The 27,570-nt window shown below is 42.7% G+C and overlaps 1 protein-coding gene across 1 annotated transcript in view; it reads left to right on the top strand.

Annotated features, from left to right (window-relative positions):
• Window positions 1–27,570, top strand: part of LOC115084320 (anterior gradient protein 3-like) — a 73,435-nt gene that overhangs the window by 35,826 nt on the left and 10,039 nt on the right. Inside the window, exons 2-5 of the mRNA XM_029589032.1 lie at window positions 1,709–1,852; window positions 7,800–7,863; window positions 14,994–15,046; window positions 21,524–21,600. Of these exons, the coding sequence (XP_029444892.1) occupies window positions 1,747–1,852; window positions 7,800–7,863; window positions 14,994–15,046; window positions 21,524–21,600 (300 nt within the window). The 5' untranslated portion in view covers window positions 1,709–1,746. The remainder of the gene's footprint in view (window positions 1–1,708; window positions 1,853–7,799; window positions 7,864–14,993; window positions 15,047–21,523; window positions 21,601–27,570) is intronic.

The raw sequence follows: 27,570 nt of genomic DNA, 5'->3' as shown, positions 1-27,570 counted from the left end.
TAGAATCCCCTTCGTATCTTACTCTTAATCACTCGCTCACTAGTGGCAGCCTTGTAATAGGTAATTCTCGCAACAATTTCTGGGTTGGCTTCCTCCCTTTCTTCACTTTTCACCAGTCTTCCCGGTCTCTTCAACTACTCCAGAGCACGTCCTCTTCCAGTGACTCATGGAATCATTCATTATACCACCTCATAAACCCATTCCCCTTGGGGAAGGGCCTTCCTTTCACTAACTCCCTTAACTACACCTTCCTGGACTTCCCATTGCAGGAAAGCTCTCAATGATAAAACATATTAGACAATAGGAAAAAGTGACAGGGGGGGTCACACCTACATACTTACTTTTATTTTTATGCCATCCTTCCAAGACCCCTCAAGGTTCATTACAGTAAAGCAAACAGAATCGAAATATAATAGAAGTAGGTGCACAAGATATATTAAAAAAAAACCAATATATCAATGAACATCAACATCACTATGTATTCTTGGGATTGTAGAAATCATAAGACATTATCAAGAGTAGAGGAGAGAAATAACATATTCTATGCATGACAGCAGGAGCAGAGTTTGTAAATCACACAATCCCCACCTATAAGAAAGGGCTAAGACACAAAATACTCCTGCAGCTCTGTTTTTGATTGCAGAATATGAATAGTTTTATTCACATAACCCCTTAATAATCTTCTGAACACTTCTGTTTTTTTTATAGAATTGAGGCCAATAAGATTCTTTTATTTTCATTTCTAGAAAACAGAGGTCTATTATTCGTTCACCATGTGTCTGTGCTAGTTCTCTGGATAAACTTATCTGGCTAACTAGTGCTGTATATTCAGTGGTGCAGTCACACTGCTGAATATACCCAACTATCTTAAAGTTAGCAGGATAAAGTTAAACCGGCTAACTTTAGGACAGCCCTATGGCTTGACCAGAGTTGGCTGGATAATTCAGCTGGCTACCTCTGAATATCAAGTTAGCCAATTAATTTATCCAGTCAACTTAACTCCTCCCTGATCTGCCCATCTCCACCCCTGACGTAGCCAGCTAAAATTTTAGACAAATAAGGGCCTCATTTTCTAAAGTATCACAGGCCTGCGATACTTTAGAAAATTGCACTAATGGGGGGTCAAAGTGGGGGGGGCGGTCCTGCACTAGCCGGCAGCGATCGCACCGATGCGGTGCGATCGCTGCCAGTTTCGCACCCAATAGCGCCACCACAGAAGGTGTAGCTATTGGGTGCGAAGTAGGACGCAAAAATGCCCTTACCTTTTCGCCATCCGCGGCGTCTTCGCTGAGTCGGCCCTGGTGACGCCCCGACTCCTCCTCTTCCGGGGCCCACTCTGCCCCGATTTAGGTAGCGCAGGCGTGCGCTAACAGCGCAAGCCTGCGATAGCCTTGGTAAATACGGCCCTAAGTGACTTATCCAGCTAAGTGGTGCCTGCTGATCCTAGTGGATATTGAGCAGCTCCACTTAGCCGGATAAGGAGTATTCTTCCAGCTATCCACTGTTTTGAATATTGGCCTCATTGTGTTCAGATAACTAAATAATGTCAAGGTCAACTACTTGTACACCAGGCAATTGTGATGTAGTAATTTAGGGATTCCTGGTAATACCATCTATGTGTCCAGTGGAATATGGTCCTGCTGATCCAGAGTAAAACTACAGACACAAATGACTTCCAAGGACTAATAAAGTTGTTTTTGTTTTCTAGCCCACCGCTGCTTTGAAGACGTATTCTTGAAAAAAAAAATGCTAAATTCAACTTTGGCCCTCTCTCTCCTGCTGATTGCTGTCGCTTCCAACCTAGCAATGGCAATCATGAAGGAAAAGAAATTCCCCCAAACGCTGTCAAGAGGTATTTATTTGTTTTGTCTATTAGCTCCATTTTTTCTTCTCAACTTCTTCCACCCCACCCACCTGATGGCATGCCCAGCTGGTTCAGGGTAGGGATGTGCAGACAAAAAGTTTGCGTTGATAAGTTGATAAGTTGAAGCTGAGGGTCGATTTCGTTCAATATGGACATATGGAGAATTCCATAAGTTGAGGGTCTGTCCATAAGTTCACCGGTTCCCTAAATAAAAATGTAAACCCCCCACCCTCCTTAATTCCCCCCCCCCAAGAATTACCAAAACTCCCTGGTGGTCCAGCGGGGAGTCAGGAAGCCATCCCTGTATTCCTTTGCGAGGAGCACGTGACGTCGGCGTCACGTCGGAGTGACGCGGACGTCACGTGCTCCTCGCAAAGGAATACAGGGATGGCTTCCTGACTCCCCGCTGGACCACCAGGGAGTTTTGGTAAGTCTTGGGGGGGTCAGGAGGGTGGGGGGTTTAAGTGTTTATTTAGGTTCAACGTATTCAACATAGCTATGTTGAATAAGTTGAAAATCGCGATGCGTTGCACATCATCACTTTTTTAAGTTTAAAAAAAAAATAAGTTGCGTTTTACATATGCGTTCAAAACGAATGCACACCCCTAGTTCACGGTACCCTTGTCAACTTGGAGCAGTACCTCCTCTGAGGTACAGCTTTAGCATTGCTCATTGGCCAGCACAGGCTGAGCATTCCACCTTGTGGCACGCTACGGCTCAACTGGGCCCCAGTTTCTCTTTTTTATGGTAGTTAATCTACAATTATAATATAAGTATATGCTGAGCATAGTTTGCTATTAATCAACCTCTTAACTTCTTCAGTTTCTGTTTTGATCATTTGAAACAATGTCAACTAAGTGGTGAGTCTGATCAGAACTGGCTGGAAAAAAATCAGCTTTGACCTACACTTAGTTGTGATCATTCTTATGCACAAACATTGATGATATTTAAGGAGCATAATGTCACAGTTTGATGTTTTGCAACAGTAATGAAATCAAAATTCACCAGATTCAATCGTTTAATACAGGGCTTTCCAACTCCAGTCCTCAAAAGTCACATAGCAGTCAAGTTTTCAGGATAACCCTAATGAATATGTTTGAGATAACTTTGTATACACACTATCTCAACTATATGCAAATCTCTCATGCATATTAACTAATTTATTTATGTATAAATGTAGTTTATTTATTTATTTATATCCTGTTTCTACAAAGTTTGAAGCGGGTTACGAAAGTATATTCATAAAATTCAAATTTAAATTGAAGACATAAAGAACATAATTGGAGACAACACAGCTCAGGGTTTCTAATGACCTACTTTAACAGAATATTAATTAAAACCTGGCCTGCACAGTCCAGAATTCAGCAAACCAAGTCTGACCAGAGATTAAATGCATCTCTAAATAAGAACGATTTTAATATTTTTTAAAATCTTGCCTTATCCAATGTTAATCTGATTTCTTTGGGGATCAAATTCCACAGCAGAAGCCTGGCAACCAAGAATACATAATCTTGTGTCTCAACCAAATGGGTTAGCTTTACAAATGGAATCAGTAATCGACCCTTATTGGCTAACCTCACATTTCGAGATGGCTGATAAATGTGTAAAAAGGGAGCTAATCTTAGGTTCCCAAAATTGTACAGGAACTTATGCATCAAGCAGGCTGCCTTATATTTCACGCGCCATTGGCATGGTAACCAGTGTAATGATTGAAGAATGGGAGTGATATGAGTGTACTAACTAACTCCAGTCAAAATACGTGCTGCCGAATTCTGGATAATTTGTAAAGATCTGAGAATGATAATAGATATAATTAGGGATATCTTGAAAACAGACCAGTTTGTGGTTCTCAAGGATCGGAGCTGGTCAGTCCTGTTTTCAATAAATTCTGGTGATGATCTGGAGTAGAAAGCAAATTTTGAGTTATCACAAGATACAAGAGCATCATCAAACACAAATATCTGCTATATGTATGATGCATATCAAGCTGCACAAGTTTGTATATAGGACAACCCAATTTGGAATACTCTGTACATGATAATAGGGGTTTGGGAACCTGTCTGCTGCTATGCACCTTGTATCCCCTTCCTCCACACCTATTGGGACTGGCAGTGCTACAGACAGTTCTCTATATTACCTCCTATACTTACACAGTCCGAATATTTCAGAAAGGCCACATGTTTTACCACAGAATTAAAATCAAATCAAGAGCAGGTTAACTGCTCTATCACTGTGCGTGAAATATTTTTGTTAATTTATTTTGCTAAAATTTTTTTATATTACTTCCTATTACTTCCTACACTCAATGTGGGTATGTTTATTTTCAAATATTATTATGCTGCCTAAAAAAAATTTTTTAGGAAGAGTAGAAGGTTTCATATATAGTGTAGGTGTCCCCGCACCAATTTGTTACTGATTATAATCATTAACCTCCTACCACCTCCTCAATCATTTTCTTTAAAAAAAATTTTGATGCAACTTATTCACAATAAAGTCCCAAAAGTTTCAATAGACATCCGTCGTATTTTATTGTTTGTAAATCTGTGCACGGAGAAAGGTGATTTTATCTTTAAAGATGATACCTTCTGACTTCCTATATGTTGGCTTCTTTAGATGGTAAAATGGGGCTAGGAAGCTGGTTACCTTTATTAATACTCTAAACAGGCCAAGGTTTCTGACACATTTCAATCCATCAATGATGCAGAGCTTTATTTAGTAGGGATGTGCATTAATTTGCAACGATATTTCCTATTTTGTTGTGGTTCAGGGGGCCAATGAAACGATATAGGAAAACCCACAAAATTTTGTGTGGTTTTCTTATTGTTTTTTTTTTTGGGGAGGGGGGAAGGGCACATAAAAAAAACAAACCCAAACCCGCCCCAACCCTTCAAATGTAATTAATTGCAGCCCCCCCCCCCCCACCCTCCTAACCCCCCCAAGACTTGCCCAATCCCCCCAAGATTTCCCGAAAGTCCCTGGTGGTCCAGCGGGGTCCCAGGAGTGATCTCCCCCTCTCGGGCCATCGGCTGTCACTAATCAAAATGGCGCAGGCCATCCATTGCTCCTACCATGTGACAGGGGCTGACCAATGGCACCGGTAGCCCCTGTCACATGGTAAGGGCAAATTGCCCCTCCCAATCCCAAACCCAGCACATTCCATCTCCTCATACCAGCAAAATTATAGCACACTCTGCCCCCCCCCAGCCTGACTCCAGCACACTCTGCCACCCCAACAACCTCAACCCAGTCATTTTAGTCCCTCTCCTCAGCCTAACTCCCATCAGCAAAACTGAAAGACAAAGAATAAGAGAAACAAAAAAAAAACCCTGAAACACCCAAATTAAAAAGAAGTTCCCCCTTCCTTTGCACAAAAATCCAGTTAAACAAAGGTCCCCTGGCTGCCAGGATCCCCTGCCTCCAGAGCCCCAAGATTCAGTTCCAGTTCCTCACTCCCTCCCACCAAACCTGATTGAATAAAGGAACTTGCTGGGCCCCCCGGATCCATCCCTCCAGCCCAGCCCTTACCCTATTGTGGTCGCTCCTACCTGGCTGCTCCTGCATTGCTAAATGACTGCTGGTGAACCTGAGGCTGGTGCCATTTTTATGAATAGCAAACTTCCACCTCACAACAAAATGGCACGAGCTTCAAGTTGCCCAGCGACCATTTTGGAATATTGATCGAGCTGGGCAGGGGTTTCTGAGGATCGCTCCTGCCCTCGAAAGATCGAGACAGCAATGGTGTGGGGAGAGGGGTCTTGGGGGGGGGGGGGGGGGGGCTGGCTAGTTCCTTCATCTTACCAAGTTTGGTGGGAGAGAGTGAGGGGCCAAACTGAGTTATTGTATTGGGGGCCCATGTCCAGATGGACAGAAAATTCTGGTGTTTAGGTGGGTTTGGTTGTGAGTAGGCTGTACGTTCCAGTGTGGCCCAGCCTGTTGGTAACCGTCACTCGCTGCATTCAACCATATAGGTGCCAACAATGCCAAGTCTGCTGGGGAGTAGGGAGTGTAGGCACACCCCACTCCCCAGCAGCAGACAGACAGCACATCCAATTAAGTGAAATATATATGTAGTTATATCAATATAGTAGCTATAGATATAGTTAGATAGAGATATTTATAGTACAAATATGTTTCATAAATCATGTCACAATATCTGATGCTTGTGTCATCCATGATTTTGGGGAGTAGTCAAAAATAAAAAGTCAAGAAATGCATATATTAAAAGAAATCCATATTGTATTATCTGAAGGAAATCTCTGAAATGGATGACTGGCCTGAACTATGATGTTTCCCCTCAGTTCTCACCATTACAAAGAAAAATTCTAATTTTGTTGTCACCTCAGCATAAATTCCCTCCATTTCCAGGCACTTTGTAAAGTAATGCAAAACTCTTTAAAAAAAAAGAAACTTAAAAGCTATACATGAAACTTGCTATATCAAATCAGCACTAACTTCCAGAACTCAAACAGTAACAACCCTATGAAAAGGCAACACTACAGATATTACACCAGACCTTAGAACGCCAATGCACCTCCTACTGGGAAAACAAATCACACCAGACTGCTAAAGATCCCTCTCAAAAACTACGCAACAACAGACTACCTCACTTCAGTCACTCAAGCACATGTTCACCAAATACAGAATAAGTGACCACAAATTAGAAACAGAAATATGCACAGAAAATCTAAATAGTTTTTGTTCTGCTGTCATCTCCAATCTCATTCCCTCTCCTCATGTTCCCTATAGACTGGAGGTAAAGAAGGTGGGGACCAACAAGGGAGAAGAGCTGGTTTAGGGAGCACTAGAGTAGCTCTCCTTTGCTGTACTGTGTGCTCTGTGCACTCTAGCCTCATCCCTCTCTTCCTTGCAAAGTAAGAGAGTGTATAAGGAACAACAGGAGGGGAGGTGCTGTTTTACAGAGTGGAGTAGCTCTTCTTTACTCTGTTCTCTGTACTTCAGTCTCACCTCCCACACTGCCTGGGAGAGGAGGGGCTGGAGCAGTATGCAGAACAGCTGTTTCCTGCTTCCTAAAATAATAGATCGCCCTCTCCAAAATTATAGCACTCTAGGTGATTGCCTAGTTCACCTAATTGAAGAACTGACCTTGTTGCCGTGTGATTGTGGTCCTTTGTTCAGTGAAAACCATTTTTCACTCATTAGTTCCCAGATTTTTCCAAAGGTGATAATCGATTTAATCCAATATTCACCCTAATTTTAGGCTGATTAAAAAGCTGTTCCAGAGCTGCAGATGCAGCATTTCAAGGCCTCCAGTCACTGCTGGAAGCCAGTATTGGCCAAAGCACATGCTGTGTTTCAAGCCCCACCCTCCACCAGTAAAAGTGCTCACCCTCCTGTTGGCATGTTTCAAGTCCTGCCTCCTCACACACCCCCAAGCAGCCAAAGTACCTGCTGCCTGGTGCTGTGAATGCATTTCAAGCAGGCCCTGTCCACCAGAAGGACCTTCCAGAGAGCTCCCTGGCTCTGCACAAATGCAGTGCTGCAGAGCTTGGGAGCATCAGTAAGCATGCTGCTTAAGGACTGAGGAAAACCCTGGAGCCACCATCGATAAGGATGAATGAACGCTGTTGCAGTGTGGTGCAGGGAGAAAGATATTTTCAGCAGGTGGCTGGGCATGCTAGGCAGGGGATGAGGGTAGAAATATGGATGCTGCTGAGTGGATGGATGGGGAAATCTGCTTAATAATTTATTGTCCTTCCTTCTGTCCACCAAAATAAACTCCGATAATTACCCAGAAAAATGAGTCTTTTTTTATTTTCAACTCATTTTCTCCTGTTTTTGTTCTTGTCATAATAAACCCTGATAAATTCCCAGGGAAAAATACAGAACAATAAAACTGAGAAAGAAGGTCCCTACACATAATGAACTGTGTAGGATCCCAGTATCTATTAACTGGTATTTCCTGTTTGCAATGCAGGTTGGGGTGATGATATTACCTGGGTGCAGACCTATGAGGAAGCGCTCTACCATTCAAAAGAAGAGTAAGTAAAGAAGCTGTGAAAAGAGTAATTCCACTGAATCTTGACACTGGAGTGCAAAACCTTTTTCTGAAGGCAATGGATGCTCAAAGGTTCACCAAATAGCACAAGATGTTTCTCGTGTCACTCAAACAAATGATTCTACAGTATGCCATCTGTTATGAAAAATTTAAAATGCAGTGTTAGACCAAAAACACAGGACTTAAGCAAGCTGTAGTCACAACCATAAGGTCAAGGCTTCTAGAGATTTATTGATTGATTGATTGATTGATTTATTTATTTAGGGTTTTTGGTTTTGTTTTGGGTTTTTTTTAGAGCTAATTCACATCCTGCAATTTTGGCTCTCAGGAGGTAAATAGCAGACAGCTGTCCCCGTTTACAGCAGCAGGTATTCAGGAAAACCTGATATTCAGCAGCAAGTCCGTATCTTTACAACTCATCATAGAACACATATTCAGAAGGGCCTGAGTAAAGGGGAGACTTTTCTGAAAGGATGGGCTCCACCTTAACCAGAGTGGAACCAAGCTGCTGGCACTAACTTTCAAAAAGGAGATAGAGCAGCTTTTAAACTAGAACAAGGGGAAAGCAGACAGTCACTCAGCAGTGCATGGTTCGGAGAAATGTATCCTTGAAGGATACTAATGAAACAGGAAATTTAGGGCATCCCAACAGAGAGGTTCCATTAAAAGCAAACATAGTCCATATGCCTATATGTAAAAATTCACCAAAGCTAATGATTTCCGAATTATCCCAAACAACTGAAAAGCAGGTTGTTAAAACAAACAAAAAACACACTTTGAAATGTCTGTATGCCAATGCCAGAAGTTTAAGAAGTAAGATGGGAGAGTTAGAGTGTATAGCAGTAAATGATGAGATTGGCATAATTGGCATCATAGAGACTTGGTGGAAGGAGGATAACCAATGGGACAGTGCTATATCTGGGTACAAATTATATCGCAATGATAGGGAGGATCAACTTGGTGGGGGTGTGGCACTTTATGTCCGGGAGGGTATAGAGTCCAACAAGATAAAGATCATACAAGAGACTAAATGCTCAGTAGAATCTATATAGAAACATAGAAACATAGAAATGACGGCAGAAGAATACCAAACGGCCCATCCAGTCTGCCCAGCAAGTTTTGCACTTTTTTTTTTTCTCATTCTTATCTGTTACTCTTGGCTCTTAGTAACCTTTTGATTCTATTTCCCTTCCACCTCCACCATTAATGTAGAGAGCAGTGTTGGAATCGCCTCTAAGTGAAATATCTAGCTTAATTATGGGTAGAAATCCCATGTGTGTTGGGTAAGAGTATAGTGATAAGAGTATACTACCGTCCACCTGGACAAAATGGTCAGATGATGAAATGCTAAGAGAAATCAGGGAAGCAAACCAATTTGGCAGTGCAATAATATTGGGAGATTTCAATTACCCCAGTATTGACTGGGTAAATGTAACATCAGGACTTGCTAGAGACATAAAGTTCCTGGATGTAATAAATGATTGCTTCATGGAGCAATTGGTTCAGGAACCAACAAGAGAGGGAGCTATTTTAGATTTAATTCTTAGTGGAATACAGGATTTGGTGAGAGAGGTAATAGTGGTGGGGCCACTTGGCAACAATGATCATAACATGATCAAATTTAAACTAATAACTGGAAGGGGGACGATAAGTAAATCTGCAACTCTAATACTAAAATTTCAAAAGGGAAACTTTGATAAAATGAGGAAAATAAAAGTGTTCAACAGGCTTGGACATTGTTTAAAAATGCAATCCTAGAGGCGCAGTCCATATGTATTCCACGCATTAAGATAGGTGGAAGGAAGGCAAAACGATTACCATCATGGTTAAAAGGTGAGGTGAAAGAGGCTATTTTAGCCAAAACAACATCCTTCAAAAATTGGAAGAAGGATCCATCTGAAGAAAATAGGATAAAACACAAGCTTTGTCAAGTTAAGTGTAAAACATTTATAAGACAGGCGAAGAGAGAATTTGAAATGAAGTTGGCCACAGAGGCAAAAACTCATAATAAAAACTGTTTTTAAATATATCCAAAGCAAGAAACCTGTGAGGGAGTCGGTTGGACCATTAGATGACCGAGGGGTTAAAGGGGCTCTTAGGGAAGATAAGGCCATTGCAGAAAGACTAAATGAATTCTTTGCTTCTATGTTTACTAATGAGGATGTTGGGGAGATACCAGTTCCGGAGATGGTTTTCAGCGGTGTTGAGTCAGACAAACTGAACAAAATCACTGTGAACCTGGAAGATGTAGTAGGCCAGACTGACAAACTAAAGAGTAGCAAATCACCTGGACTGGATGGTATGCATCCTAGGGTACTGAAGGAACTCATAGTTAAAATTTGTAACTTATCATGAAAATCATCCATTGTACCTGAAGACTGGAGGGTGGCCAATGTAACCCCAATATTTAAAAAAAGCTCCAGGGGCGATCTGGGTACTATAGACCAGCGAGCCTGACTTCAGTGCCAGGAAAAATAGTGGAAACTATTCTGAATATCAAAATCATAGAGCATATAGAAAGACATGATTTAATGGAACACAGTCAACATGGATTTACCCAAGGGAAGTCTTGCCTAACAAATCTGCTTCATTTTTTTGAAGGGGTTAATAAACATGTGGATAAAGGTGAACTGGTAGATATAGTGTATTTGGATTTTCAGAAGGCATTTGACAAAGTCCCTCATGAGAGGCTTCTACGAAAACTAAAAAGTCATGGGATAGGAGGCGATGTCCTTTCGTGGATTACAAACTGGTTAAAAGACAGGAAACAGAGAGTAGGATTAAATGGTCAATTTTCTCAGTGGAAAAGGGTAAACAGTGGAGTGCCTCAGGGATCTGTACTTGGACCGGTGCTTTTCAATATATATATAAATGATCTGGAAAGGAATACGATGAGTGAGGTTATCAAATTTGCGGATGATCCAAAATTATTCAGAGTAGTTAAATCACAAGCAGACTGTGATACATTACAGGAGGACCTTGCAAGACTGGAAGATTGGGCATCCAAATGGCAGATGAAATTTAATGTGGACAAGTGCAAGGTATTGCATATAGGGAAAAATAATCCTTGTGGTAGTTACACGATGTTAGGTTCCATATTAGGAGCTACCACCCAGGAAAAAGATCTAGGCATCATAGTGGATAATACTTTAAAATCGTCAGCTCAGTGTGCTGCAGCAGTCAAAAAAGAAAACAGAATGTTAGGAATTATTAGGAAGGGAATGGTTAATAGAAAGTAAAATGTCATAATGCCTCTATATCACTCCATGGTGAGACCGCACCTTGAATACTGTGTACAATTCTGGTCGCCGCATCTCAAAAAATATATAGTTGCGATGGAGAAGGTACAGAGAAGGGCAACAAAAATGATAAAGGGGATGGAACAGCTCCCCTATGAGGAAAGGCTGAAGAGGTTAGGGCTGTTCAGCTTGGAGAAGAGACGGCTGAGGGGGGATATGATAGAGGTCTTTAAGATCATGAGAGGTCTTGAACGAGTAGATGTGACTCGGTTATTTACACTTTTGAATAATAGAAGGACTAGGGGGCATTCCATGAAGTTAGCAAGTAGCACATTTAAGACTAATCGGAGAAAATGTTTATTCACTCAATGCACAATAAAGCTCTGGAATATGTTGCCAGAGGATGTGGTTAGTGCAGTTAGTGTAGCTGGGTTCAAAAAAGGTTTGGATAAGTTCTTGGAGGAGAAGTCCATTAACGGCTATTAATCAAGTTTACTTAAGGAATAACCACTGCCATTAATTGCATCAGTAGCATGGGATCTTCTTAGTGTTTGGGTAATTGCCAGGTTCTTGTGGCCTGGTTTGGCCTCTGTTGGAAACAGGATGCTGGGCTTGATGGACTCTTGGTCTGACCCAGCATGGCAATTTCTTATGTTCTTATGTAAAGCTATGTGGTTTGTGTCTATACTCTTCATTATCAGGCTTTGCTTCGCCTCTGCTCCTACCCACAAATAGCTAGTCAGCCTCCCTTTTGCCAATGTTGTACCCATTAATTATTATGGGAAGGAAAATGTATTTTCTATTTTCTTTTTCTCTTATGGGGGCCAGTTCTGCCAAGTTTAGGAAGGATGCTTAGGGAGTGAGGAAACTAATAGGATAATAAAAGGAATCCTATTATCAAAGTACAGTATTCTGAGGTAAAAACTTTGCTTACATTATATTTGCATGCACTGCTGTGATGCCAACTAGAAACCCCTGCAAAAAAGACATTCAAAACGCATATGGTATTAGGCCTATTGTGATGTATGTTGGGTGTGGGTTTGACCCTCTGAAAGCCTGAATACACTAATATACTTCCTATTAGAAAAATGTCTCACTTTAGTCACACATGTAGAACATAAACAAACCCTCTCCAAATACAGAATAGAACAACTATAAAAGTAGAAATACAAACATGCAGATAAAAACTGAACTGGAAACCGCAAAAAGCCAGACTCTCTATGCAATGCAACATTGAAAAAAGGGAATCATCACCATTCCTCAAACAGCAAACAATAAAATCAAGAAATAAAATAAATACATAATCATAATACTAAAAACATACTAATAATATTATTTTAAAACTGATGAATAAAAGATCAAATAATTAAAAACTCATGTACAAGTTGTTTTAAATATCCCAAACACCAATAAAATATTTCAAAACAGCAGACACAGCAAATAACACCTGAAAAATAAAACTAAAAAGGATTTTAAAAATTCTCACTCTCCATACCTGGGAACGTTTGATTTCTATTTGCCCTGAAATAGTCATGTATTATCAGACAGAGATTAACTGGGATTGTTGTACTCACACATGCTCCCTCTCATACATACTCATGCTTTCTCTCACTCCCCCACACACAAGCACACATGCTCTCTCATTCTCCCACATACATGCTCTCTCTCACTCTCCCACACACAAGCACACATGCTCTCTCTCACTCACTTCCCTTGATTTAGCAGGCAGCAGCAGCAGCAGCAGAGTCTCCTTCTTGAGCCCCCGTGGCCAAGGGAATGACTTCTGGCCACTGGGCATTAGATTACTTCCCGGAGGTCGCACTCCTCTTCCGCCTCAACAGTGCAGCCCTGCTGAAATCGACGGCATGGTCAGCACTGCCTTAGTAAGTGGAAAAGCAGCGCAGCCCTGCTGGCAATGCTGTTGATTCTGGCGGGGAGGTGCTGCTTTTTCTTGGCAGCACGGACCTCTTTCTTCCATCACCAGTGGGATTGGGTCCACCGGCAGCTCCACGAGCCTCCTCTTCCTCTGCCAATGATGGGATCAGGTCCACTGGCAGCAGCACAGGCCTCTCTCTGCTCCCGACGCTGCCCCACCAGGTGTGCCGCCCTGTGCAATTGCATGGTTTGCATACCTGGTGGCACCGAGCCTGGTTGCCATCCTCTGAATGTTTTTTAATTCCACTTTGGCTTTTTTGAGATGAGTCAAGCAGAACTGCATACATTATTCAAGGTATAGTCATACCATGGCTCAATACATAGGCAATATGATATTTTCCATTTTATTCTCCATTTCTTTTTAGATCATCCCTAATATTCTATTTGCTTTTTTAATCACCACAGCTCACTAAGCTGAGGATTTCAGTGTATTGTCCACAAGGACAGCAAGTTCATTTTCTTGGGTAATGACCCCTAATATGGAACACAGAATTGTGCACCTGTAGTTGGGATTATTTTTCCCTATATGTCTCACTTTGCACTTTTCCATATTAAATTTCATTGGCTATTCAGTTACCCAGTCTCCTAATTTTGCAAGGTCCTTCTGCAATTCCTTGCAATCCACAAAGATGAGATTTGTACAATGTTCTCTCAACCTAGCTTGATGGACTCTCTACCTGGATAACATCAAGCTAGGTTGAGAGAACATTGTACAAATTTCATCTTTGTGTGAGTTTCCTCACTCCGAAGGACATCAAATCTTCACAAGAGTGTACGGTTCTGTTCTTATGTCTCACTCTGTATGTAAAAGTGGCCCCTAACCCCCACACTACTTCCTAAACCTCACCTTGAATTACTAGGTGGGCATCCTATATTAACAAAAATTGCTGCTTACTATGGTGCCACCCCCAGAGGTTCTCTCTCTCTCTTTATTTCTTTCTCTCGCTCTCTTCCTCTCGCATCTCAGGCCCTTCCCCAGCCTAAAAATGCCCAAACGGAATTTGCGAAAAAATTGCACAGTTTAATGCAATCGAAAAAGGTGTAGTTTTTTTTTACGTTAAAACTGTGCGATATGGCTTCAGAAAGTGTGAAGCCAGCCCACTTTTTCTGAAATCCTGCCCTCGACTCCACCCCAATCGCTCCCCTTTTAAAAATTTGCATCGCACCATGGTGCTTATCGCATGCGATAAGGTATTTTTTGCATGTGAAAATGCCATAACGTGATTTGATAAATGACCCTGTTAGAATTGAACTTTTTAATTTAGGGATGTGCTTCATTTAAAGATATCAGGTCGGGCTTTGGATCGGCCGCTCCGCAAAAAAATTCATTTTGTTCGGCAATTTTCGGCGAAGTGTGTTAGTGTGTACTAACGAGCCTTAATGCGCATTAACAACCAATTAGTGCATTCTATCTCAGCATTAGTGCGCAGTACCCTGACCAAGATAGTGTGCACTAGCTAGATGTTAATGCGCATTAAGGCTCGTTAGTGCGCATTAACAGGTTATTAAGTGCGCCCTAACAGAACTTACAGTGCACTAAGAATGTGTTAGTGCGCTGTAACTAATGTTAGTACACACTAAAAAAAATGCAACTTAAAATGTAAAAAGTATCAATTCAGAGGAGTTTGTTAGCTAGAAAACAGTACGCACTAATTGGTATTACTAGTATTACATGTATTTATCGCCTAACAGAAAATATCTTCCTAAGTGATTTACAGCAAAAAATTCAAAACATTATTTATAAAATTACAAAATACATAAAATCAATTATAATAATATCATCATCAAACCTGAGCAATTTTTCTGTGCACTAAATATCTGTTAGTGCGCAGTACTTACTAAAGGTAAACACATTCTAATAGGACATTTGGTCAAATTAAAATAAATTAATTTGATTTGTCACAAACTAATCAAGACTTTTTTTTTTAATTCTCTGCAGAAACAAACCACTGATGGTAATTCATCACTTGGAAGATTGTGAATTTAGCCAAGGTAATTTTAATTACACAAAGGCCATTTTGAAAGAAGAATAGTATCAGAATTTAGTGTTGAGGTACATTGTATATCAGTTGGTTAATTATGGCTAATGAATACATTCCTAGCCATACACAGTAACATGAATCTAATCATAGTACCATGTCTGTGCTTACTGTATATATTGTTATTTATTTGATGTGCATTTCTTTTGGCTTATTTAAGAAAATGATCTAGAAACAGTAGATGACAGCAGATAAGGACCAATTTGCTCATCCAGTTTGTCAAGCTGTCTTCCTGTCTAGTTTCCTGTCATTTTGGATAGATGAGCATATAAATTCTCATTCTTAAACTAACAACATCTCCCCTCCCCCACTGCTCATGCCTTTACAAAACCTTTCAACCCTAGTCCTACCCCTATATGAGTCCCACCTCCATTGGTAGGCGATTGCAGACATTATTATTCCTCTTTGGCTTTTAAAAGTTCCATACTTAATCCAACCCTCAGAATGCTTCACATGTCTTAACATTAATTTTTTTTTGTAATAATTCATACAGTGACCAAAACTAGTGAAGCCATTGTCTGAAACATGGCCACCTCATTCTCATAAACATTAAGGGCTGGATTTTAAAACCTACGCGCGTGGCGTACATTTGTGCACGCTACTCGGCGCGCATAAATATACGCCCGATTTTATAACATGTGCAGCCCTACCCCCCCACACCACCTTCCCTTCCCTTCCCTTCCCCTAACTCTCCCACCCCCAATCCCTAAGCTAAACCCCCCTAATAAAATTAACTTACAAGTTAAGCCTGCCTTGCGCAGGTGCAAGTTGCGCGCGCCAGCCGAGTGCCGATGCGCAATCCCGGGTCTGGAGGCTCCTGCCCTGCCCCCGCCTCGGACTGCCCATGCCATGCCCCTTTCTGCAAGCCCCGGGACTTGCACGCGTCCCGGGGCATTACACACACCGCTGGGCCTTTTGAAAATAGGCCTGGCACGCGAAAACCCCCCCCCCCCCCCATGCGCATAAATTCAGTTGGATTTATGCGCGTAGGGCTTTTAAAATCTGCATCTAAGGTTGTAACTATGCCCACAATATGCAAGTTATCCCAGACTTCTTGGAAGCCTATCACAACTACACCAATGATGTTAGACTTGTAACCATGAATGTTCCATAAGGCTACCCAGTATTAAGACACACACAGCTTCACCAATGCACTTCAGTTCTGCCGTGCAGCATCCCTTGCTATTCTAGTAAACCCCATTCCCCACATCCCTACCAAGAGACCTCTATTCTGTCCTGCTGTACCCTCTGCTATTCTAGTACTGAAACAGCCTCCCCATTTATGATCACACACACACACACATACACACAACACACCTCTGCCATTGTCCTTCAGTCCTGCCCTGAAGCATTCCCTAATCCCTACTATTCCAGTACTGAGCTCAGTAACTGAAAGAAACTGCAACTGTAGTACAGCAGATCCTAACTTGCAGTGCCAGATCAGTTGCAATCTCTGTCAGTCCTTTGCAGCTATTTCACATTACCTTGTCTGCATTGTATATTCCCTTTACGGCATAGGCTCTGAAAATGGAACCTAAGATTATAGATTAATGTCAGAAGTAAGATGAGGGGGATGAAGAAAAATGAATGAAAATATTGTCTCTAAGGTTCTCTAGGATTTAACAAAGATATATTCCAATATTCAATTAAAGAACAATTTGTAAACGCAATAAATACTATAGCAATTAGATCTCAGAAGATGGGGAGGGCAATTCTCACAGGAAGATTACATTTTCCATAGAAAAGGAATTTTAAGGTCAAGGGGCTGTGTTAAGCTTGAGGGAAGGAGGAAGGTTCAGAAGAAACTTATTTTTACTGAGAGTGGTATATACTTGGAACAGCCTACCAGCAGACATAATAGAAGCCAGTTCTGTGAGAAAATTAAAAAATGCTTGAGACAGATATAAAGGACTGTGGTAGGAATAGGGTAGGAGGTTGCAGTATTGCAAACAACATTAAGCCTTCATTTCCTCAAGAGCAGAGGAAAGAGGAGGGGTAAAAATGAAAAAACAAGCAGTACATAACAGAACTAATAACTATTACTTAGCAGCACCACAGGAAACTGGGTTGCTGGAGTGGAACCAGAAAGCTGCAACTTCTCAGAAACCAGCCAGGTCAAAGATGTCAAATTGTTGGTGGCCATTGGTCAGATACAGTTCCTCAAAGCAACAGGGACTTATGTGGCTGAATATTTTGACAATGGCCTCACTGCTTTTTGTGAAACATTCTCACTAGTTTAGGTAGATTTTTAGATTATTACAAAGCTTAATGGTACAACACGGGTAGGCGAAGGCCCTAGATGTTGATTAGGTATGGAACTTATAAACACTGTACTTACTTTCGTACAATAGTGGAGAACCAATTGTAGCCCCTATCTCAGTGGTAGGGAGGCAGGGGTCAGACTGGGTCCCAGGGCCAACTCCTTGCTTCTAACTCCTTCTCTATTGCAGTCTGTAGGCCCCAAGGGTCGGGTTCTTATTTGACAAGGGGGACGGAATACTCCTTCTGGACCTAAGGTGTCAGGAGGTGACTTTCAGATTCTCTATCCTGGGGAGGTATCAGCTCACTTTCAATATCAAAGGATTTGAGTGCCAACAAATTACTCTGGACACTTGAGTTGAGTGTCCAAAACAAAACTTTATAATATCAATTCTTAAATGGCAAATCGTGGCTCTTTTCATATCAACTTGTAATCATAGCTCTCCAAACTTTCTCTATCTGTGCAAGGGTCTCTCAGTAGTTAGACCAGGGAAAGCACTCACCGTCCAAGGCTGGAACAGCAACGCTTCCCAGTTGGAGAGGAGCATCCCAGTTTGGGCAGAAGAAGGATGCCCTTCCAAAACTACTGGCAGACAGAAATACAGGATTTCAGTCTCTGCACAAACTTCCCAAATGTACCTCTTCTCTCCAGGGTGAAGACTCCAGAAGGGGCCTCCACGTGTAAATAAAAGATATTACTCACAGTTCTCTTTCTCCAGATGACACACAGGATATTTTGGATAAAAGGACCAGGCAGCAGGGAACGAAGCAGCTCTTCTACTCCCTCACTTCAGAGCAGGAAGAGTGGCAGTAAAACATCTCCCAAAAAACACAGAACAAATCTTCACAAAAAAGGCAAAAATTGGAACTCTTCTGCAGAGAGTCACCCCTGATCCATTCACGACTGGTGAGATGGAGAACAATGGATTCTTCTCTACTCCCAGCCTTTCCAAGAAAAAGGAAGGATTCCAAAAACAAAGCGGTAGTCGGTCTAAAGTAGCCACGGATGTGAGAAAAACAAAAGAAGACCGATGCTTTGGAAAGAAATTTATTAAAATAGAAATAACCACCCGACTCTGGCCGAGTTTTGCCCGTAGGGCTACATCAGGGGCTTTTGAAATTGATTATGTATTCGGGCACACTGTGTAGTGTTCAAATTGTATGCTGATTTGATTTTATGGAGTGTATATGGAATGATTATTGGATCATATCTTGTAAAGTAATCCTCAAACGATATTCCTATCCACTGTTTAAGTGGGACAGACTGCTGCAGTCTCTTTATCCATGGTTAGTATACTGTGTAGTGCTACAGTCGTGTTGCACACAAAAGCACATTTAATTGAAAAGAGCTTCAATTTTACCAAAACCATAAGCACAGCAAGGCAAGCAGAGTTCAGATGTGGTCAAGAATCAGGCGGGTGGTCAGTGGCAGGTGAAGTCTAAGCGTAGTCCACAGGCAAGCTGAAGTCAGTATCATAGGTCCATCCAGGGAAGATAGGATGGATAGGCAGGTAGGGTAGCGAGGAGCAACACAGGCAGGCAGGCAAAGACACTGAAGAACTGAAAAACTGAAGCCTGACCACAGATGAAGAACTGACGAAGAACTGAAGACTGACCACAAAACGAAGACAAGGATCACTGGAACATGGGATGCAGGAGACCAGGAACTGAAGAGACGAAGACCAGGAACACTGATGCAACTCGCTCTACTAACAGTAGTGAACCTATTGCCGAGGCGCCGGTTGCACGGAGAAAGGGTCTTAAAAGGCCAAGGTTTGTAAAGTCATCAAGAGGGGCCACAGGCTTTCCCCACTGCAGTCCCTTTAAATTTAGACAGGAGGCATATGCGTACACCCAAGGAGGACATGCCTCCCCAAGGAGAGTTGGCAGCATCCTAGCCACAAATGGAGGTGGGATGCAACTGCATCAGATAGCTGCATTCTGTATTGGTTAGGAGTAGAGGTGAATGCTGGCAGTCAAGTTAGTCTGTCCATGCTTTTAGGAATAATTAACTATATTTCAAGGAGTGTAATTAGCTTATGGAGTCTCTATATTGATAATGAGATTTATCACTAACATGTTAAACCATGTTAATTTTCATGAACTGCTTTGCATGTATTTGCATGCAATGCAGCTCATTAATATTTTCTGTAAGTTGCTCCAAATTGTTCTGCATTATCAGTAATGCATGTTCATGCTCAAATAACATGCATTGAAGACCTAATTTGGTACTTAACTCATGTCACCATGTTACATAAAACATAAACATAAAAACATCGAAATGACAGCAGAAAAGGACCAAACGGTCCATCCAGTCTCCCCAGTAAGCTTATGGTAGCATCCGCCGCCCCATACAGGTGTCCCCCATAATGGTAACATCAGGGGATGGCATCTGACGTGCCGTACAAGTTACTCCCATACTTATATTCCCAAACCGTCAAAGTCAGGGCCCTTGTTGATTGCTGTCTGAGTCCAATTCCCCTTTATCTCTTGCCATTAAAGCAGAAAGCAATGTTCAAGTGACATCACAATTATAAGACTTATTGGTTAAGATTAGTAACAGATGCTTCAGCAAGTTACCCCATGCTTATTTGCTTTTCCAGACCGTAAAATTGAATGTCCTTCTTAGCTGCTGTATGAAACTAATACCACTTTACCTCTTCCTCCTGCATTAAAGCAGAGAGCAATAATGGAGTTGCATCAACAGTATGAAGTCTTATTGGTTAAGGGTAGTAACCACCACACCAACAAGTTACCCCCATGCGCTCTTTTCCTCATTTCCATCCACTAGCCTTTAGGGATCCACAGTGTTTATCCCATGCCCCTTTGAAATGTTTCACTGTTTTTGTCTTCACCACCTTCTCCGGAAGGGTATTCCAGACATCCACCCCCCTCTCCTTAGCAAAATTGCCCCTAGCCAACTGTGTTACAGTTAACTAAGTTGATGCAAATTTTCAACTGTGACCTAGTCAGATATGTGAATTTTCAGCTGCAATCTGCAGATATGACATAGATGCTATATTTATGTCAGCTACCCATGCACATAAGTATAGCCAGCTAAACTTAGCTGGCTAACATTGAAAATTGGCACTAGCCAGCTACATTTACATTCCTTCCCTGCAACTTGACCACTTCTCTTGGAATGTCCATCTTTTTAGCAGCTAAGTATAGCAGTCTAGTGAAGCAGAGTGCTGGGTGAAATTTTCACCTCTGGGGATTTAGCTGGCAAGATTAATTTGAAAACTGACACCATTCTGAGCAGTGGCTGCTTCATTGGTACCCCAGTTCTGAGCAGCTGTTCAGGTCTCATTCACTACCACTGAATTCAAAGATATACAAAATTATTATCTCTTAATATTACATCAATAGTTAGTTTTCTAGTGCTGTAAATCCTTAGTGGTAAGGCTGTTGCTATGCTCCTTTCACCTCGGCAAAAACTCCCAGACTTTCACTATATCTCAGACATATTGGGGCCAATGCAATACAGTGTGCTCAGCTGAGCGCACTGTTTTAACCTGCAGTTGGACGCGGGTTATGTAGGAAAGCCCACAGCCCCTTATGCTAAAAGGGGAGTAGCACCTCCACCACGTGCATCCAATGCACTGTTAAGCTAATAGAACTCATCACATGAAAATGCATGTTGAAGCTATGTCACCCCAAATGCAAAAAAAGAATGCGTCCTATACGTATATTTTTGAGCTCAGAAATTTACATCTGCCCAGAGAGGCATTAATTTCTGAGCGGTCTTCCTTGTTCCTTACGATACTATACATATAGCCCCTGAAGTGTCTTTTAGAGAGTAAACTGGAAGACACAATGGTCGTGTAGCCCTTGAGTCATTGCAGCCACAAGAACCCAGCTCCAGCTTCCTGAATAGCCAATGAACCAGGAGAAGGAGCAAGCAGCAGAGGTAAGAAAGTGGTCATGGTGGGCAACGGCAGTGGCAGTTCAGCGGGGGCAGAGCAGTTATAAGGAGTTTGGAGCATTAACATCTGGACTCTACATTAGCATGCTGCCCGGTGCACAACCAGGAATACTGTGGTTTATAATTAGCACATGAAGCATAAGTTCTGCAGGACCAGACTGCACAATACTACCTGACTGAATGTCCTTGTACAGCACTGTGTCTGCTGGCGATTCTCAATAAATATAACTATTATCTGTTTTCCAGCACTGAAGAAAGCTTTCGTAGAAAATGCTGAGATTCAAGAAATAGCTCAAAATTATTTCATCATGCTGAATCTTGTGGTAGGTATATTAGCTGGTTTACCAATGTGGTTTATTTCAGTTCTTCAACATTTTTGCACTGTGACAACATAGAATGATCGACAGAAAGTTCCTTTCCCGTTTCACTGCAAAACATTTCAGATCTATACAAACTCAACCCAATGGCAATTTCTGATTTTATTGCTAAGTCAAATTCTTTGAACTTCTGCAAGCTGTTTGTCAGCATCTGCACTGAATCCTCTGGAGCATCCATGTGTGCCACATTGTCTCATGTCACCTCATGTGGAAGTGGATCTGAATGGCTCATATTGTCTGCATGATGCTACTTGTGACTTAGTATTCAATACAGACTAGTCATACCCAGGCAGACTGAGGTGACCGGTGACTCTCCTGTATCTGGATACTCCTGGATTAGAGAGGAATGCTTGGGCAAGTGCTTGAATATTTTTTGTAAAGTCATGATTCAACCAGCACATTGCTAATTGACATTACTGCTTTTCATATTGTTTTAAAATGCTGCAGGAGGGTCTGCAGGGCTGGTGCTTCCATCTGTCATCTAGAGCACCATACCTTTGGGAGGGGCAGGGCCAGCGGAAGCACTAGGCAAACTAGGCCTGGGCCTAGAGCGCCGACCATTAGGGGGCACGAGCCATATGGGGCCACAAGTGGCGGCATAGAGAAGTGGAGTTTCACTGGGCCACGAGCAGCGTCCAACCTGCTCGTGGCCCAAAAAACCACACACTCAGCGGGCGTGATCGAGACAGAGATAGGAGTTGGGGGGCCGAGACCAGAGGGTGGTGACGTGACCAGGGGGTGGTGGCGCGACCAAGGAGGGCGGGTGTAAGGCAGAAGGTAGGGCACCTAATCTCCTTGCTCCAGCCCTGGGGAGAGGGACATCAAAATAATGGGAGGAGGCCCAGGGCCACCTGTGGAGTCCATCCTGACAGAGGCTTAAGAACACAGGAGCTGCCAACAGTAGGTAAGTCTTGGGGGTCGGGGGATGCAAGACTGATGGTTGCCTACAGATCCTAATACCCTTGCAACAGTCCTGAGGGTTTGGTTTTCTTTTGATGTTTCATAGTATGAAACCTTTGTCAACATTGAAAATTGCAAAAATTACATTTTGTCCCGCACACAGAGTTGCCAATAGGTTTCATTTTTTCAGGACAGCATTTTTCCCATAGACACAGAAAGGGAAAAAAGCCTTAGTAAATCAGACTCTTTATTTTTTAAATAACACAATATAATCACTGTATGTGAATAATAATTCATTACGAATGTTAGAACATAGAAATTCCATACTGGGTCAGACCAAGGGTCTATCAAGCCCAGCATCCTGTTTCCAACAGTGACCAATCCAGGCCACAAGAACCTGGCAAGTACCCAAACATTAAATGAATAGATCCCAAGCTACTAATCCTTATTGATTGATAGCAATTTATGGACTTCTGTTCTAGGAACTTATCCAAACCTTTTTTAAACCCAGCTACACTAACTGCACTAACCACATCCTCTGGCACACCCCTTTTAAAATCCCCTGACTCAAGCGGTAGAAGTGGGATTTGAGCACACACTTAAAATTTGGTGTGCATGTGCATGCAGCCAGGCTATTTTATAACATGCGAGCATATATGTGTGCGTCCCTGGGCTTGGACCAACGTATGAACGCAAATGTGCGCCTGTGCATCAATTTAAAAGTTACCATCCCTGTATGTCAACCATAAAACCCTGCTAAAAAGTAATAAAGACACTTGGAACCCATATGATATTAGACCTATTGTAACACATGTTGGGTGTGCTCTTGGCACTCAAAGCCATGAGTAAACAGAATTAAAATTACAATATAGTAAACCTCCCATACCAAAATGGAACTAACTGCCAGAACTCAAAGAGTAACGATCTTATCTATAAAAAGGCAATGCTGTAAAAATTAGACCATGCCCTAAAACACTAATACACCACCTATTAGGAAAACAGAACAAGCCTAGCTGCTATAGAACCCTACATAGAAACTGCATGCTAGCAGAATACCTCAAGTTGAATCATGCATGCAGAACACAGACAGACCCTCAGCAAATACAGAATAAAGAGACCATAAAATAGAAATTAAAAATGTACCGACAAAAACTGAACTTGAAACCACAACACTAGTATCTGAATGTAGCAAAACAATGGAAAAACAGAAATGTTGCCATTCTTTATAAAATATCAAACAATAAAATCAAGAAATATAAAACATCAATTATTGTAAAACCATAGAATTAAAAATATTTCAAAATAGCTGGCAAATAGAATGACATCAAATAATTAAAAACTCACAAATTTAAAAAATATTCCAGAGTCCAAAACAATATTGAAAAACAGCAGACACATCAAATAACTCCCAATGATTAAAACTAACAGATCAAAAAGCAACTGCTCTCCATACCTGGGAACTCTTGGTTTCCAAATGCCCAGAATTTGTCGTGGATTAACTGGTAGGGTGGAGAGGGGAAGCTTGCTGTGCACATACTTTCTCCTCTCTCTTTCATATCACACACATATTTGTTCTGACACACACACAGGCTCCTTGTCTCACTCACACACCTACCCTCACCCTCATACAGGCTCCTTCTCTCTCTCATTTGCACAAACCCTCACTCCCTCACACACACACACACAAACAAACCCCTTCACATAGGCTCCCTCTATCACATACAAACACACACCCTCACAGACACACAACCTTTTTCTTACAGATACTCTCATTCACTCACACAGGTTCCCAATCTCTCAGTCATGTACACACTCCCTTACACAAGCTTCCTCTCTCACACACATGTACACACACACACACACCCTCACTCCCTCACACACAAACACTTCCTTTCTCACCCACATACTGTAGGTTCACAGGTTCTCTTGCTCTCTCACAATGATGAGTTCTGCCCATTGTTCTCTCATGAGGATGAGTTCTTCCCACTGCTCTCTTGGGCCTCTCTCTCTCTTCTATGTCATCAGCCACAGGTGAGATGGGCTCCACCTGTGCTCTACCAGGCCTCTTTCCTCTATGTCTTTGGCCGCAGGCCTTTTGGCAGGCCTCATCTTCAGCCATGAGTGGGATGGACTCTGTTTGTGGCCCCAATGGGCCTCTCTCCTAATCTCCAACTGTGAGCAGGATGGGCTCCACCTCTGCCTCACCTGGACTATCTTTGGCATGAGCATGTTGAGCTCTGCTCGCAGCCCAACTGGGCCTACTCTCGGCCTTGAGCAAGATGGGCTCCACTCGTGGCCCTACTGGGCATCTCTCCTAATCTTTGTCCATGAACAGAATGGGCTCCACACATGGCCCCACTGGGCCTATCTGCAGCCATGAGCAAGATGGGCTCTGCTCGCGGACCCACTCAATTGCCCTCTTCTGAGTCTTCAGCTGCTGGCTAGGGGCTTATATTAGCAATTTTGCCACTCCCTAATGATTGGTTCCCTAGGCGACAGTCTAGTTTACCAAATGTAAACACCAGCCATGTACCCCAAGCTTGACCTCCTCTCCAGCTCTTTCTGTCTCTCTGTCCCTTCAGATCCTAACCCTCCACCCTCTTACTTATCTTGCTCTCCCAACTCCCCAGCAAAACCCTCAGCTTTCTCTCTGCCTTCCTCTTGTCTTCCGGAGGCAGACGAGAGGAAGGCAGAGAGTGCTGCGGGTGTGGTTTCAGCCCTGGAATGCCCCCGGGCTGAAACCACACCCACAGCACCACCCCCGAAACGCCGCGTCACCTGCGCCACGCCCCCGAAATGCCGCATCACGACCGCCACGCCCCCGACACGCCCCCTGGCACGCCTCTCCATGCAAGCCCCGGGACTTACACGCATCCCGGGGCTTGCGTGCACCGCCGAGCCTATGCATAATAGGCTCGGCGCGCGCAGGGGGGTTTGGGGTAGGTGGATAAGATGATAACATCCAATTTAGATGATATAAATGAAACTCCCATTTGTCATTCCTTTGTCCTGATGTGCAGTCATATACTTCTTTGTTGTCTTTGTACCTGGAGGGTACCTCTTCACTCTTATCGTCACTATCCAGATGCTATAATAGTGATTAACACCAAATGGGTGACACTGGTCTTTTCCATATCCACTTCTCCTCCCAAGAATGGCTGGAGATTCATTCCTCCACAAGAGAGTATACTGACTCTCTCAGTGAGAGACTCCAAACGTTTTCTGATGGTAAGCACTGAGTCCATGGATCCTTCGGCACTCAGATAGTAAAACTAATGTTAACTTAACATAATCCCAAAATGGTGAAGAAGGAAGGGTGGATAGAACCTCCTTTACCCCAAAATAAATAATAAAAGTTGCATATTTAAAGAGGGTAAAAGGCATCTTTTCCTCTAGTCTATAACCAGGTTTCATCCCAAGAAGCCCAAGGGTCCTTTGCCCAGTAAAACAACAATACAGGAGCATACACAGAGATAACCTGCCTCCTAAAAAGGTTAACTAAAATTCCACACTGCAAAAAGGTGTCACTGGGTTTTCACGCATATCCAGCATAGTCCTCTGCTTCAACGGCAGTGGAGCAAGACTGATACTTCACTTTCAATTCATAGCCAGCATGGCTCTCTGCTTCAACGACAGGGGAGAATGAAGAAAGGTTGATCTATATTCAGGCAACAATCAACAAGAACTGAATTACACAGTCTGAATAAACAGATAAGCATGGGTGTAGCTTGCTTATTGCGGTGGTTAATACCCCTAACTAAATTAAGCTATTTCACTTAGATGCAGTTCCAACACTGCTCTCTATATTAATGGTGGGGGTGGAAGGGAAATAGAATAAAAAAAGGTTACTAAGAGCCAAGAGAAACAGATAAGTATGTGAGAGAAAAAAAAAAGTGTGAAAGCTTGCTGGGCAGACTGGATGGGCCGTTTGGTCTTCTTCTGCCGTCATTTCTATGTTTCTATGTTTCTATGTATGGGTTTCTTGGAGACTGGTGGTCCAGGAGCATTTGGCTGAAAGGGCATGAGTTTAGAAGCCCTGGATTCTGAGCATGTATGGATCTTGCAGTAAGCTAGAGCGTACTTACAGATGAATGTTTGAAGTCGTCTTCCTCCCTTCGGATTTCTGCGGCTTCAAAAAGGGTTGTATGGATAAGGTGAAATAGTAATATCACCTTGGGAGAATAGGTTCCTTATATTACCTTATCATGCTGAGATTTTGAATACAATGAGTAGTGGAGCACCACTTGCGGTTCCTGACTCTCCTTGCTGAGGTTGAGGCAATCAAGGAGTGCATCTTCCAGGAAGACATCCCCCATGGCTCCTGTCCATGGCTTGAAGGGCAGTAGCATCAGCTGTTCCATAACTCAGTTGAGGTCCCCTGTCATCGGTAATTTTGAACCAGAGACACAGTTGGAGAATGCCCTCCATGAATCTGGAGACTAACGGGTGACCTGACCCCTGGGATCCTTCGGGGGAAGAGTGGTGAGCTGCAATAGTGTTGCCACATACTCTTAATAGATGTTGCTAGTGACCCCGCCTGATGCAGAGAGTGAGGGCATCTCCATAGACATTCTGAGGGCAGAAGAAGGGTTAGTTCTGCATTCTCCACACCACTTCGAATGCCTGGTCCACTCCTGAATTCTTCCCAGGTAGGTTCCTGGTGCATCCCGAGGCCTCTTGAATCAGTCGCGATAAGTTCAGGTACATTGCTGTTGACCCCTCTAATTCCCACTATGTAGTTGGGGAAGTCGCACAGAAGGCCAAATGGATTTGGGTTGCCCAGGCAAGTGAGATGGGCGTATTTTCCGCTGCCAGGGTCATTGAAAGGAGACTACGAGTGCACCATGCTGCACGGAAAAGCAAAGACTGAAGCAGGCTGGGAGACCACGTGGTTATATATATAGGCAGGCACACAGGGCTCAGCTCTGTGTGCTTTGAGGAGCTCCGCCACCTAGAGGACCGGAGGACAATCCCCCCCCCCCCCCCCACCCTCCCAGAATACATGGCTAATTCAAC

Source organism: Rhinatrema bivittatum, chromosome 2 (assembly GCF_901001135.1).
Source record: "Rhinatrema bivittatum chromosome 2, aRhiBiv1.1, whole genome shotgun sequence".
Lineage (NCBI taxonomy): Eukaryota > Metazoa > Chordata > Amphibia > Gymnophiona > Rhinatrematidae > Rhinatrema > Rhinatrema bivittatum.
The sequence above is the reverse complement of the archived record's forward strand: the minus strand, read 5'-3'. Positions and strand labels throughout refer to the sequence as shown.